This window comes from Sminthopsis crassicaudata, chromosome 2 (assembly GCF_048593235.1).
Source record: "Sminthopsis crassicaudata isolate SCR6 chromosome 2, ASM4859323v1, whole genome shotgun sequence".
Taxonomy (NCBI): Eukaryota; Metazoa; Chordata; class Mammalia; order Dasyuromorphia; family Dasyuridae; genus Sminthopsis; species Sminthopsis crassicaudata.
The window spans coordinates 669,829,942-669,843,863 of NC_133618.1; the positions used below are offsets into that span (position 1 = coordinate 669,829,942).

A 13,922-nucleotide genomic window follows, 5' to 3' on the forward strand; every position below is an offset into this window, starting at 1 on the left:
CAGAGTTCTTTCACTGGGTGTAGCTGGTTCAATAGAATTGAAATTTAAATCAAGGAATTCTGACTCCAAATCTAATACATTTTCTACTGAACTAACCTAATGGGTTTTACCTCATGTGTGGTCTTCTAACAAAGATTGGTTATCTCATTGTTGGGCATGTCATAAAATGGATTCTAGGTCAGCTATAAGATTGCTTCTAGTGTCCATTCTGTAATTCTATGATCTACATCTTTAAAGATTCCTACATTAAACTTTGTAATCTTCTACAACATTAGAAATGCCTTCTTTTCTCCTCGAGGACTTACACACAAACACAGAGCATGGTATTAGTGTCTAGGATATGTCTTGGCAAAAGATATATAAGGTATCGTGGAGATAAAATGATCAGAGGGTTCTTACTAAGCAGGAGCTTCAAGGGAAGATGTAGCACAGTCTGCTGCCAAATCAGTCAGGGAATAAAGTGGGAAAGTACTGGCCCACTTAAGATGCTAAGCATAGTATCCAAAAATAGACAGGCAATAGTCATATTGTACTGTACTCAAATCTTGCAACATCAGGAACGGCATTATAACTCCCATGTGTTAATGGTCCTTGGAATATCAATATCACTCTCTGCCAAGCCCAAAACATATGAAATTTACTCTATCACTGAGCTGTACTACTTTAAGTCTTTTAAAAGACATTTCCCCATAGTCACATTGGAAAGTAAGCAGTACTTTTATACACCCCATATACAGAAGAATCAGAGACTCAAAGATAAAGTCATTCACCTAGGATGTCAGACTTAGGATTCACAGCTAAGGTGCCTACTTCCAAATCAAGATTTTCCTCATATCAAGTGGCCTCCTGTGCACATGGGCTTTGAGTCAGGAAGATTTCACTTTAAATCCTGCAGCAATTACTTAGCTATTTTAAAAGGGCAAGTCGTTTAACCTCTCTCAGCATCAGTTTACTTGTCCCCAATATGTGGACAATAATAGCAACATTTCTCACAGAATTATAGTAGGAATCAAATGTGATAATATGTCTGAAACCTTATGATAACCTTAAAGTATTATATAAATGTTAGCTCTTGTTAGCTATCGTTATCGTGAGAAAGAGGCAAATTTATTTTAAACTCCTGCAAAGCTGAAGCAAAGTCTCTCTCCTGGATTCCTTGGCTTCTAACTGTTATAGAAAGAAATACTTAGCTAGGATCTGCAGCTTAACCTTAAATTATTCTTTAACATAGGATGTTTGAGCTGATCACTAAAGAGTCCTTTTCAGGATTCTTCATTTATACATTCAATCAATGAGTGTGTACTTATTACAGCAGGCTTATTGGTATCAGCATGGAAGAAGTAGGCCTTTGATTTCTACTATTTCCACAAGCTAAAGGTGGGGAACATCATGACATATGACTTAAAAATATGGTTCTTTTTAGGACTTTCATTCATTATCAATTAATAATGAGAAATACAAACCATAGAAATGGCTGCTTATTATTGGGGGAAAGAGGAAGTGGGAGACAATGAAAGAAGAAATCCCGCCCCCCCAAAATAAAGGGAAAAAGAAGAAATCCCTCTTCTTTGCAAGAAATGTTGTATTAATTGACAAAGTGAAAAGAAAATCTTGAGGACATAAAGTAACAGCATGTTGAACTAGGAAGTTTGGGGGAGCACTGTGTTCATCTCTCACTCTTTCTTGGCAACAAAAAATTGAACTCCAGAGTTGACAGCCAAGAAAATAAACTGATGCCAACTGGTGATGTCAGATATCCAAAAACAAAATGGGAGACTATCAATAAAATAAGGATCCTGAGAAGTCTTTGTGATGGCAAAAGAGAAAGACAATAAATCCAAACCTATTGTTTCTACAGTCATTGGAGTATCTAAGAGATTATCTAGTCATCACCTTAATTTTTTTGAAAGATGAATGGAAGCCACAGAGAGCTGTAAGATTCCAGGATTCTGAATTAGATGTAGAGCTAAAAGGAACTTCAGACTTCACCTAATCCATCTCATTATCATACAAGATGGTTAATGGGAGCCCAGAGAGGTTGATTGAGTTACCCACAATTACATAGTAACTAGAATAGGAAATACATATATATATATATATATATATATGTATTTCCTATTCTAGTTACTATGTAATTTACAATATATATATGTATGTGTGTATATATATATATATATATGTATATATATATATATATGTATAAATTTATACTATACCTTAAATTCTAGCATGACTTGGCCAAAGATACAGACAACTGTTTATTGACAGAGCCAGAAAACTCAACTCTTTGGATAATCCAATTTTCTGCCCCCACTAAACAAGTCTGACTTGGTAATATTGAATATGAGAGATTTAAAAGACAAAATAAACAAAAAAACCTCTGGGGAAACTTAGATGAAATGTTTATGACACAACATAACTATGTTCTTAAATAACAATCTTTTTTGAAACATATTGAAAATGTATCACTGGATAAAGTTAGATAGAGAAAATGGCTCCAAGAAAAACTAACCATGCGGATGGTCTTTTCCAATGTTGCTTTGCATCAAGATCAAGAAATTTTAATAACTGAAAATAAAGTTTAAAAATGTAAAATGTAGCTTCGATTATAAAGGATTCTTCATTAATCAATGAGTTCACTAAAATCCTAACTTACATAAAAGTCTAATAGTGGCCAATTTACTCATAAATCCTTGAGTCGTCTCCATTGCACCTAATTTTTAAATTGCCTATTGTAAATTACAAAATTTCCTTCTGTTTTTCCATTAGTCTGTGGTCTAAAGTAAAAGGTCCTGTGATGTCTCATGTTTAATAAAGTGCCATCCCCAAGGCTTCTTGGCATACCATGCAATGGCCAGTGCTGAATAAAGCAAGATGTCACACTAAAAGCTCATAAAATGGAATAATTGTCTGGCTTTATATTTAAACATTTGTGTGTGTGCTCTGTGGTAGATGAATTTTTCAATGCCTTCTAGCTCAGTGATCAGCTTAACACCCAATGAATTAATTTTACTTACTGCATTTTAAAGAATAACAGTTAAACAAAATTAGTTTTTCATTGCCTACCATCCAGTGGAAAATTCTAATAGTTAAAAATCTTACTTCAGTGCCTACACATACAGCTTGTAAATAAGCCTGAAAAATATCGTTATTCTTTTCTATTAATAAGGGCATTTGAAATTCACTGTGTAGGACAAACCAATTATGAAAAAAAGATCATGAATTCATTACCCAGTGATGGCACCTTCCAGTTCAAGCTTCACCCATAATAGAATCATGTCTTGCTACACAGCTTTGCTCCTGTCTTATTCTCCAGGTCAGGTGAACCAAGAAGCCAATTAGAAGATAGGTATCTTATCCTGTTCCATGATCAGAGTTCCTATCCATATACCCATGTTCTAATCCATTTTCCTTTAAATCAACTTAGCCTCTACTTTTGTCGTGATTTTTCTAGCTTTCCTAGATGTATGTTTTTTTTTTCTTAAATAGCGGCTTGCACAATTTATAAAGCAAAGATATAAAAGAAATTGATTTAAAAGTGAAGGATTTTAAGATGGTTGATCAATATGATAAAGATGTTGGGATTTGAAGTAAAATTTGAGAGTCATAAAAGGACTTTAATGTATCTAATCTTTATTTTTCTTTTCTTCTCTTCTCCCATCCTCCTTATTTCATCAAACAGGTTCAAAGTGTAAGTATCCTTTTCTGTTCTATGTTCCATGATGATTTATCTAATATAAAATGAATCTGAGATTAACATTTAATTCATACAATATCCATATCAGGCTCATTAGATGTGTTGGGGATGGTAAGAGTAAGTTTTTTTTTTTGTTTTTTTTTTGTTTTTTTTTTTCTTGTGTGAGAGGTATGGAGGGTCTATATAGGTTGGAGAATATGTGTATGTGTGCATGGGTGTGAGAGTGTGTGAGTGTGTGAGGGTGTGTGTACTCATGTGTGGACATGCATGTAGGGGGTATATTTGGGTGTGGTTGTATGCATAAGTGTGGTTGTGGATACATATGTATGTGGGTACTTGTGTGGGTGGGGATGTGCATGGGGGTATATGTGGGGAGGATATGAGTGCAGGTATATGCATAAGTGTTAGTGTGGGGTGGGTAGGTAGGAATGGGGGAAAGAATGGGCTTGATTATGCATGACTTACTTTCCTTTCTCAATATTTAGAATTGATCTTTGTCTACACAATGCCATTGAACAGGGAATATGAGATAGAAAAAGATCCAGGATCCAAAAAATTCATTTATAACTCAAAATAGGTTCAAAACCTTAATTTTAATACCATCTGAAATTTAATGAATTCACACATTTATAGTGTTTTAATATTTCAAACTCTTCCTTCACAGGAATCCTGTAAGGTAGATACTGAAAATACCATATTCCCATTTTATAGCTGAACAAACTGAGAATCAAAAATCAAAGAGATTAAGTAACTTGCTGTCAAAGTGTGAGACTGCTAAAGTCTCTGAGTTCACTCGAAATCTTTTAATCCTAGTATTGATACTTTCCAGTTTGTTTCCCACTGGACTTTTCTCCAATCTCTCTTCCCTAATCCATTTGGCCAGTGATCTAGAAAAGATGTGAAAACCACAGGATATTTGGAGAGTTATAATCACCCAGGGGTAGGCTCTGTTCAATAAAAATAATCATGTCTTTTCTCATATGTTAATTATTCAATTTAACATAAATGAGGCTTTTTCCTCCTCATAGTCAGATTCCCTTATGTTAATATCAATGATAGATGTTGGACTATTCATATTTATGGAAAAAATAATAAAAATATCTTTGATTTCCCAAAGACGACAAGAAGAATGCACCAAGACAGCCAAGATGCAGGCTTTGGCGGCACCCAAGCCAGCAGCCCCAGCACCACCAGCACCAGCAGCAGCAGCAGCGCCTCCACCACCACCACCACCACCTCCCCCAGGGGGTCCCCATCTCTACGAGGAGTTGGGTGGAAGTGCAATGTAAGTATTGTTGTTTGCCTCCCTAAGAAAAACAATTTTGACATTTTCATTTTTTATAAACTGAGAGTAGGCATCTAATTTCACCAAAGTAGACACTGTCATAAAGAGAGTAGAGAAACTTAAAACAAAACAACAACAAAGAGACTTCCCAGAGGATGTCTTTCCCAAAATTTTATCATTTTTAAAAGGTAAAACACTATTCAGTTATATGGGAATATTGATGAAATAAATGAATTTGACCTAATTAAATACCATAATTAATTGAATTCAAAAGAACCAGGTTAATATTGAAAAATTTGAACCAATTCAATTCAGCAAGCATTTAGTAAATTCTTTCCAGGAACAAGGCATTAAGTAAAACATAGAAAAAAAAATTCCAGCCTGAACTATTTTATTATACATATATTCAAATCCTCTGATCTGCTTCCAGTAACAAGATCACAGATCCATTTGACTGTCTATATTATACCTAGAGTGTGATTCTAAGTAGATAATGGAAAAGATCTCAACCATACAAAATTCAAGATGATTTAAATAACTCAGGAGTGAATTAAAAGCCATAATATTTCTCAATACTTTTTTAAGTTATAGAAAAAAAAGAACATCTAAAATATAAATGAGAAAAAGGGCTCATGTACTGGAAAAAGGAAATAGGAAAGTGGTTTCAAATAGTCTTTGTTATTGCCTTAGAAAAAGCTTAGTTTTAATCATGTACTATTTGAAAATGTTGTGTGGAAGGGTAAATCACCAATTTTAAAGTGATACATGAGTATGAAAGATTTTGCAGCTGTTAATTGAAAAATAATAATGCTTCCTTACATTCTGCCCACTTTAAAAGCTCTCTTATTCTTAGGAAATCACTCAGTAGTTCTCTCTTACTATGTAGGAAAGATAGTACCCTAGTGACTTAAAGAACTGATGAAATATAAAATATGAATGACAAATTTAGAAAGTTCTCTTTATTAACTGGAACACTGTAGGAGTGGAAGGGAAAAATAGGATATGTTGTTTTCTTATACAAAATACACATTTATTAGCTTGGAGAAGAACAAACCACAAAGATATAAAATTCACCTTGGGATGTGGCAGTCATGAATCATTATATATAAATATTTTAATTATATAGATGTGATAATTCTCATATAATATTTCAAAATTATTTTCTAAAAGAAATAAGTGTACAACACTTAGTTGGAATTTATGATTATTTTCCCTGTAATGGCAGGACTTTTAAAAGTCTTATGTGAAAACATTGACAAATACAGGAATTGATCCAATATAATTTGAATTTCTCTTAATCCTTTTACTCATATCCATCTGAAAAAAACTTATCATCTAGTTGAAAGTAGTTATCTTTAACTTTAAATGTAGATATGTGTAACTTAAAATATCAGTTCCATGTCACCATCTTTCCCAAAAAGATGCATCAAATAGCAAATAATAACATCTAGAAAACCAATATTTTGGTTGTGTCAATTTACATTTATTACCAATAATTGAACCAGAGGCATTGGGGAGTAGGAGGGAGATGGAATAGGACAGTTGGGTTTGTAGGTTGAATATTCTAGGGAACAATGTTAATGTGAGGATTTAATGTTTTGACAAAGAAAATTTTTAAAGACTAAATTCTCTGGTTAAGTAATTTGGTTATGAATTAATCAATCCAAAATTTTAAATTGGAAATTAGTGAGTATTTTTAGATTATAGGACAGCTGGCCTCATTTGAATGATGAGCTCTATATATGAAAATAATAAAGTAATCCAAATCAAGCTTCAGAGAATGATATTAACAGATATTAAGTAGTAGCTTCATGTGGAGTCTGTAATTAATTCAGCATATGAATTTTAATATTGTTTTATGTTTTTATAAGATATCTCATTTAGGCAACTGAATCTTCTTTATAATAACATCAAACAGAACCATGTTTTAGCCAAATTTTCTTTTTAGACGCATAGGAACAATGCTTAAGAATGGCATGAACAATTATCTATTTTGTAATTTAATTGACCTACATATTACAGGATAATTTTGACCTAAAAATAATCATTAAAACACTAAATATACTCAACTTTATTAAGAAATCTAAAAGCAACATTATTTTCTTTTACCATTCATTAAGAACATTTTATGTCTAAATATTGTACAAAAACATAATTCCACTTACTGTACATGTCATCTCTTCAAAATGAAATCATTGAATTATTTTAATTTCTATCTCATTTTGTCTCTTTTAAAATACTTTGTGTTCCATGATTTCTATTTTCTCTTTCTCTCACCTTTGGATTCATAGGCATCAGTAAGTAAATAAAATTCTACTTCTTTGACAATTGTAGAGAACAGATATTGTAGAGAAGATTAAATCCTGCTTCAAACTTCAAATTGTTTCCTTTTTTTTTTGCTATAAAGACATTTACTTTCAAATGAATCCATGGACCTACTTTATATTTTCTCTCTGCCTGATTCTTCTTCTTTGACAGCATGTTATAAGGAAAAGAGAAATATCAACTTTTAAGAGTTTACACCAACTTTTCTAGTGATCAGACATGTGTGCATCAAGGTGACAAACCATTCTTTATGGTTTTGGCATGTTGGCAGTTTCTACAACTTGAAAGATGGCACATGGTATCTCTAGCATATTGAAGATAAATATATTCTAAAAATAAATATGACTAGTAAACAATTCCTAGAATAGCAACTGGGTCCATAAAGAAACAATTACCATGAAGGGTCAAAAAGAAGGATGCTTCATTTTAGTTTATTTTTTTTCCCCTGAATTATCTAAGATAAAGGAAAAGACCCAGATTGGTGACCCAAATTATTGAAAATGACTGTCTAGCTTTTCTGAACTCACCAGGATATTGATCATTTTCCTCCTCTCTGTGATAGTGTTTTATTCTTCAATAGTTAAGTAGTGAGGATTCTCACATTGCCACTCATAACTCCTTCCAGGTATTGATTTAATATTTTTACATATCTAATGACTCCTTCAGCTTTAGACTTATTCATTTACTATTTGTTTTTTTATTTCATCTACCATAATACCATTTCTGGTTTATTTCAAGTGTCTTCTCTTTATTTCTTTCGGGCATGTTTGTTTCTACTGGATAGATAACTCCAGAGTAGAAAATCTATTTTTTAAAGCATGAAAAATCTTTCAAAAATAATTCACATCAATCAAGACTTGTGGATTGTAGGTCATTCTGTATATATTAAATATCTCAATTAATTCTTAGCAGAACCCTGAGAATAAGGTAGTATAAATACGAGTATTCCCAATTTATAGATGAGGAAATTAAAGCTCAAATAGGTTACACCATCTGTTTATGATCTTGTAGCTATTAAAGTCCAGACACAAGGTTCAAAATTAGGCTCTCTGACTTCAAATTCTATACTTCTATTTATTCTAAAGGCTACACATTAACAAATTTTTAAAACACCAAAATGTTTTATTTAGACTTGTGGAGACCTTAGAGTTTATCATCAATAACTTTGGAGGTGAGGAAACTATGTCCCACAGAAAGGAAGTAATTTGCCCAAAGTCCCACAGGTAGAAAATAGCAGAAATAAGAATTGTACTATAAATCTAATGTTTTGTTCACTGCACAATGCTCACTCCCTAAGCTAATTGTTTTGAGTGCCTCCTCAAGTGCTGATGTCAATGACCTTGAATTAAACATGACATATATTCCCTTCCTCCCCTCATTATGGCACTAATCTAGTTATTCCTTCAATTTTAATGCATACCCTTACTCTACCACTTACTGCTCATGTGATCTTAAGTTCTTTGACTTTCTGGGTTTCATTTTTGTCATTTGGAAAATTAAAGGATTGGAATAAATGACCTCAAAGTGCCCTCCCTCTTCTAAATCAATGATCCCCTAATCATCATGTTCTTAATCTTGAAACTGGTTCATCACCTAAGATTACACTATCCTTCATACTGTCCAATACTACATTAAAACAAGCAGTGGCTGGATGGTTGATAACAGAACCAGAAAGAAAACACCAATAACTTTAAATAGCAGTGCTAATGAGAATAGTGATTCTGAACACAAGCAGCCCTAATTAAAATGAATGAGAGGATTTCTGCTTCCCATCTGGCTAAATACATCATTTCCTTTTACTGTCATTTGGAAAACCCAAAGTGCAAAGTTACAGAATTCTGGACTTTTGCTTATTTCTTTTTTAATTGAAAATGTTGAGCAAATTTTCATGACATTTCAAAAAAACAAAAAAACAAAAACAAAAACAAACTATAGTTTGTTTTAAAGATCAAAGAGATTATAATATCCTAGAATGTTGAAATGGAAGATCCTAAGATCAAGAAAGGTAAAATCATACAGTCATATGCCTTAATTTTCAGCTGAGGAAATAAAAGGCCAAGGAAATAAATACATCTATTCATTTTTCCAGCTCTGTATGAGAAAGTTCCATTCAGTAATCACAAGAATAGATACCTTTCATTTCAAAAAGCAATCTTGAAAAAAGAGAAATGTGTCCAAATGGACTGGTCTCACTTAAGGACTTTGTATGAGCAATCTTGACCTATGTCTTTACTTCAAGATTATTCTTCTAAGTAATATTGATTACAATCAATCCAAAATAACCTTGCATGGAATGCCTTTTGGGCAGATTACTATTGATAGATGACATATAACCTATGTGCACTGCTTATATGTTGATGCTTATCGCTAGAATTTTTGACACAAAATTCATAGACAATAAGTTTATACTTATACAAGCCAAATCAATCTTTATGAAAAGTATATTTTAGAGACTGATTCAAATATCATTTAAGGAGTTGCAAATAATCACTTTAAAATGAAGTCATGATATACAATGGGATGAACTCTATGCCCTTTGTGGCAGACCTTAAGTCAATTCCCAATTTCACCAATTACTGTGGAAAAGTCACTTCATTTCTTTGAGCCTCTGTTTTCTCATTTGCAAAATCAATAAATTGACGGAATAAATTCTAAGACCCCATCAAGCTTCAAATTTATGATCCTATGTTAGCATATATCTATTTTCTTAATATGTGGTTCTTTTATTGATTTTAAATGTTGGGACAGAAATATTCTAATAGGATCCCATCATCTTGTTCTCTAATATCAAGATGTTATCTAAATACCAAATATTGACCCAGAAAAAGGATGTGCTTCTTGCCTAGGAAGAATGATTGCAAAGAGGCTGGGGCTGATTCAGGCACTTTTTCTTAAGGAGTATCTCTATACCCTCATTATGTATGTTCAGTAAGTCCTTAGAAAAGAGAAGATTATATAAGAAAATAGTAACCACTCCCTTCCCACTCATCACAGCTTCCCTCTTCCTTGCACAAATTTCCCTTGTACTCTCTCAGCCTTCAAACCACAGTTTATTGAATTGTGAGAACACAATCTAGAAACATGAAAGCATCTGCTAGATTGTCCAAAGTTTGTTGGGCTGGGTTTTTATTTTTTTTGGTTGTTTGTTTTTTAAGGTCTATGGAGAACCAGATTTTTATAAATGAGAATTGCTCATGCTGCTCGAAGATTATTAAATCCCTGTTTCCTCCCCTCTTTCAGAAAATAAATGAAAGTAAATGTCTTGCTTTGGTGGTACCCTTAGTCAATGTGGCCTTTTCTAGTCAGAAGCATTAGTAGTGTCCCTCTTAAAAGCAGCTTTCTCATGAAATCTATATCCCAAACTGTTTCCTTACATGTAATTATCTTCTTTTCTTTCAAGTCTTTTCCTTCTGTACCATTTCCAACAAAGCAGGGGAAATAAATCAGTCTTAGAAGAAGGAGACCGTCAAAGAGTAATAAGCCACATGGCTTCCCGTGCAATTGAGGCACACAAGCAGGCTCGGAAAACTGGATCACTCAGGAATAACCTACCCAAGAGTGCAAGTAACATCACACTTTTATCTGATGAGAACCCCTTAACAACCCACAATCCTTTATATGTGGAAGGGGGAGGTCCAAGTTCCACAAGCCCTGGATTTCCATGGAGGAGAACAGGTTTGCTTGACAAGCTCTCCCCCAGAAGGCTAGCCAAGAAAGGTTGTCGGAAATACTCAGCAGAAAGTGCTCATCGGGCATGGACTCTACCAACCAGCTTCACTCGGAGGCAGATGTATGAGGTTCTGAGTAGGCCAGTCATTATGGATCCTATCCAGTGGGAAAATGAACGCCTCCAAGCAGAGGGTGAAATAAGTGGAGACCAGTCCAATATGGTGGGTGCTAGCCTTTGCCCGTTTCAAACTGAAGAGACAAAGTTGATAGTGACAGAGAAAACCAGGCAATTTAAAGGGCAAACTTTTCAGGAAATGAATTATGGGAAATATCATGATGGAAGAGCAACCTTGTCCGCAGCCCAAAATAAGCCACTAGAGCTCTCCACTGAACACTTGCTTTCTTCTCCCTGGTGCCAGGTCTCTTCTTTTTCCACTTTGCCACCTGTACCACGTGCACTTGAACTTGACACTGTACCTCCAATCATCGTTTCCCATGCCGATGCTCCTCTCCCATCTTCTTCGCTGACTCAAAAGCCAACCCCTTCACCTTCTTTTTGGATATCAAATCCCAATCCTCAACACTATTTGACCCCTAAGACAAGGGAGAAAATGATTGAAAATATCCCAGATCCACCAAACACTCCCCCGCCTTTTCCCCCTCCTCCCCTTCCACCACCACCACCACTGCCACCTCCTGCTTCACCCACTTCCTCATGTTCCCTGGCCAGCCCAGCTGTTTCTCATCACTCCAGACTCTCTCCTGCCATGGAAATGGACTCTTTGGGTAGGCAGCTATCCCCAGACCCAAGCCCAGGCCCTCGAAGGGAACTGAAAGGCATTCTCAAAAATATCCCTAACCTAGCAGCCATTGAGAAGTCAGTAGCAAACATGTACAGTCACATAGGCCAAAAACCCCTACCACCTGCACAGAGTTCCAAGCTCAAAGCAGTCCCCACCCCTCAGCCACCCAACACGGGAACCAGAGCTGAGCAAATGCATCAGAACTCTGATTATGTTGCCGAAGAACTTGAGAATCCAATTTTCTTTCAATCTACAGCACTCTGATGCTATTTTTCTACCATTTGTTGCTATCTTCTTTGACTCTGTTGTTGACAATCACATTGGACTCACGAGAGCAAGTTTGGACATCAAAGATAACTAGACTGTTGCCCCTTCTCAAGGACTGATCCCTATTCTCTGTTTGATTCTCCCTGTCAACCTTAAGGAACTTTTGGTTAACATCACTACCACAAACTCTGTATTGTTTCTTCACTTTGTACTGTTTATCTATAAAGGGGAACATTCTCTGTTCTAGATTTTATTGTAAAATGAGAAGTCTTCTCGAGCTGTCCACATCCATAACATACACAGAGAGACAAATTATATTGCCCAAAGGTCTTGCTTTTCAAAGTCCTAAATCAGTGTCATAGTTATATATAAACATATATACTTTTTTTTTTTTTGGTTCCCATTTTGCCACCTGGGGGCTTCAGACATGGAGCTAACTGTAGTTCTTTTTTTTTTTGTTTGTTTGTTTTGTTTGTTTTTTTTGTTTAAGAGAAAGATTTTATAATGTTTTCTTCTATGCATGTGCATCTAGAAAGAAATCTTATTTTCGGAGTAGTAGGATTTGTTCTATATTCAATTGCAAAATGAAGAATTCTTAACCTATTTGGAAGAAAAACTTATGTTTTTAGTATAATGTTATATGCTCGCAAAATGGAAAGAATAATAAGAGTGATAACTACAAAGGAAGCTGCTGTTTCTATAAGAGATCATTCTTTACTATGGTTTCGCGGCATCTTCCAAATGTGCTTCGAATTTTGAATAGAATGTCCTTCCTCTTCTATGTTTTTCCTCATCTTTCCCTTTCTTGACATACTTTTTTTTCACTTAAAAACTGAAAACATATCTTCAGTTGTTGCCTTTTGAGACAGTTGATTATTTTAGCAGATGTTTAACATGTGTTGTGATTTTGCTTGTTCACACTATTCGAGCTTCTTCTTAATTAATATTTCATGCTAAGATTTCCCATCAAAGAGAATATTTGCTTACCTTCAGTTCCAATAAAGAAATTCAAGTCAGTGTTATCAGGAGAAGGTTTATAAGTGTCCATAAAGATTTATGTAGTGTGAATTTAGTTACTGCTGATTTCATTAATCTAAATTATAAGTCCTCACATTAAGCATGTCAGTTATATTAAATTAGCTTGTCCTCTAAAATGAACAGTACATTAGGGGGGAAGAAAATCTGAGGTGCTTAAGTCTGGCTCAATCAGATCCATTGTATAAATATGGATCTAACCCGATTTTAAACAATAAAATTTAAAATGAGGTGCTGAAAATGTATGTGGCCATGGGATTTTAGAACTGGGAGTCTTTGAGTTCCAATCCCTTCATTTTACAAATAAGGAAACTGAGGCCCTGAGACATAGCAAGAGATTTAATGAAGGAAATATAAGTAATTAAGCCAGAGAGTCAGTTCTAACTCAGGGTTTCTGACTAATTACAGTGTTCTTTCCACATGTATCAGGCTTTTCTCTCTCATGGTGTTCCAATTTGTATGCCAATTTTGAGAACTATGTGCAATATAATTGAATATTTTCTCAATTTTTCTTTGTTTACTCAAAGTCTTTATGTTACCATATTTAAGGAAATGACTTAAAACTATTTTCATGCAAATTTTTGCCCCTCTATTCAAACAATGAAAAACATCGATACTATAATTTAAAATGTTTGAAGGAAGTGTGCATCTTCTATTTTAGGCCCTAAATTCATACATGAACCCAGTTCTTCGTAGATATTTTGAATTTTCTTTTTCTCATTATATTTCCTCTTTTATGGGCCTAGATTTTAAGCCAAATAGATAAACATAAACCAAATTCTGACTTACAGGTACTTGTCAGGTGTCAGAGTCCCAAATATACATCTCCATTCTAATTTAT

The 13,922-nt window shown here is 34.2% G+C and overlaps 2 protein-coding genes across 2 annotated transcripts in view; both read left to right on the forward strand.

Moving 5' to 3' along the window:
- PCDH15 (protocadherin related 15) overlaps positions 1-13,922 on the forward strand; it is a 2,229,510-nt gene that overhangs the window by 2,189,736 nt on the left and 25,852 nt on the right. Inside the window, exons 35-36 of the mRNA XM_074297067.1 lie at positions 3,683-3,691; positions 4,815-4,982. Coding sequence (XP_074153168.1) covers positions 3,683-3,691; positions 4,815-4,982 — 177 coding nt within the window. The remainder of the gene's footprint in view (positions 1-3,682; positions 3,692-4,814; positions 4,983-13,922) is intronic.
- Positions 10,793-12,043, forward strand: LOC141557555 (protocadherin-15-like). Its single transcript, XM_074293373.1, has one exon. The coding sequence runs from the start codon at positions 10,793-10,795 to the stop codon at positions 12,041-12,043; it is 1,251 nt and encodes a 416-aa protein (XP_074149474.1).

Bases quoted from the DNA above. Each gene is read 5' to 3' on its own strand.
- LOC141557555 (XM_074293373.1), top strand. From the start codon at position 10,793: ATGGCTTCCCGTGCAATTGAGGCACACAAGCAGGCTCGGAAAACTGGA.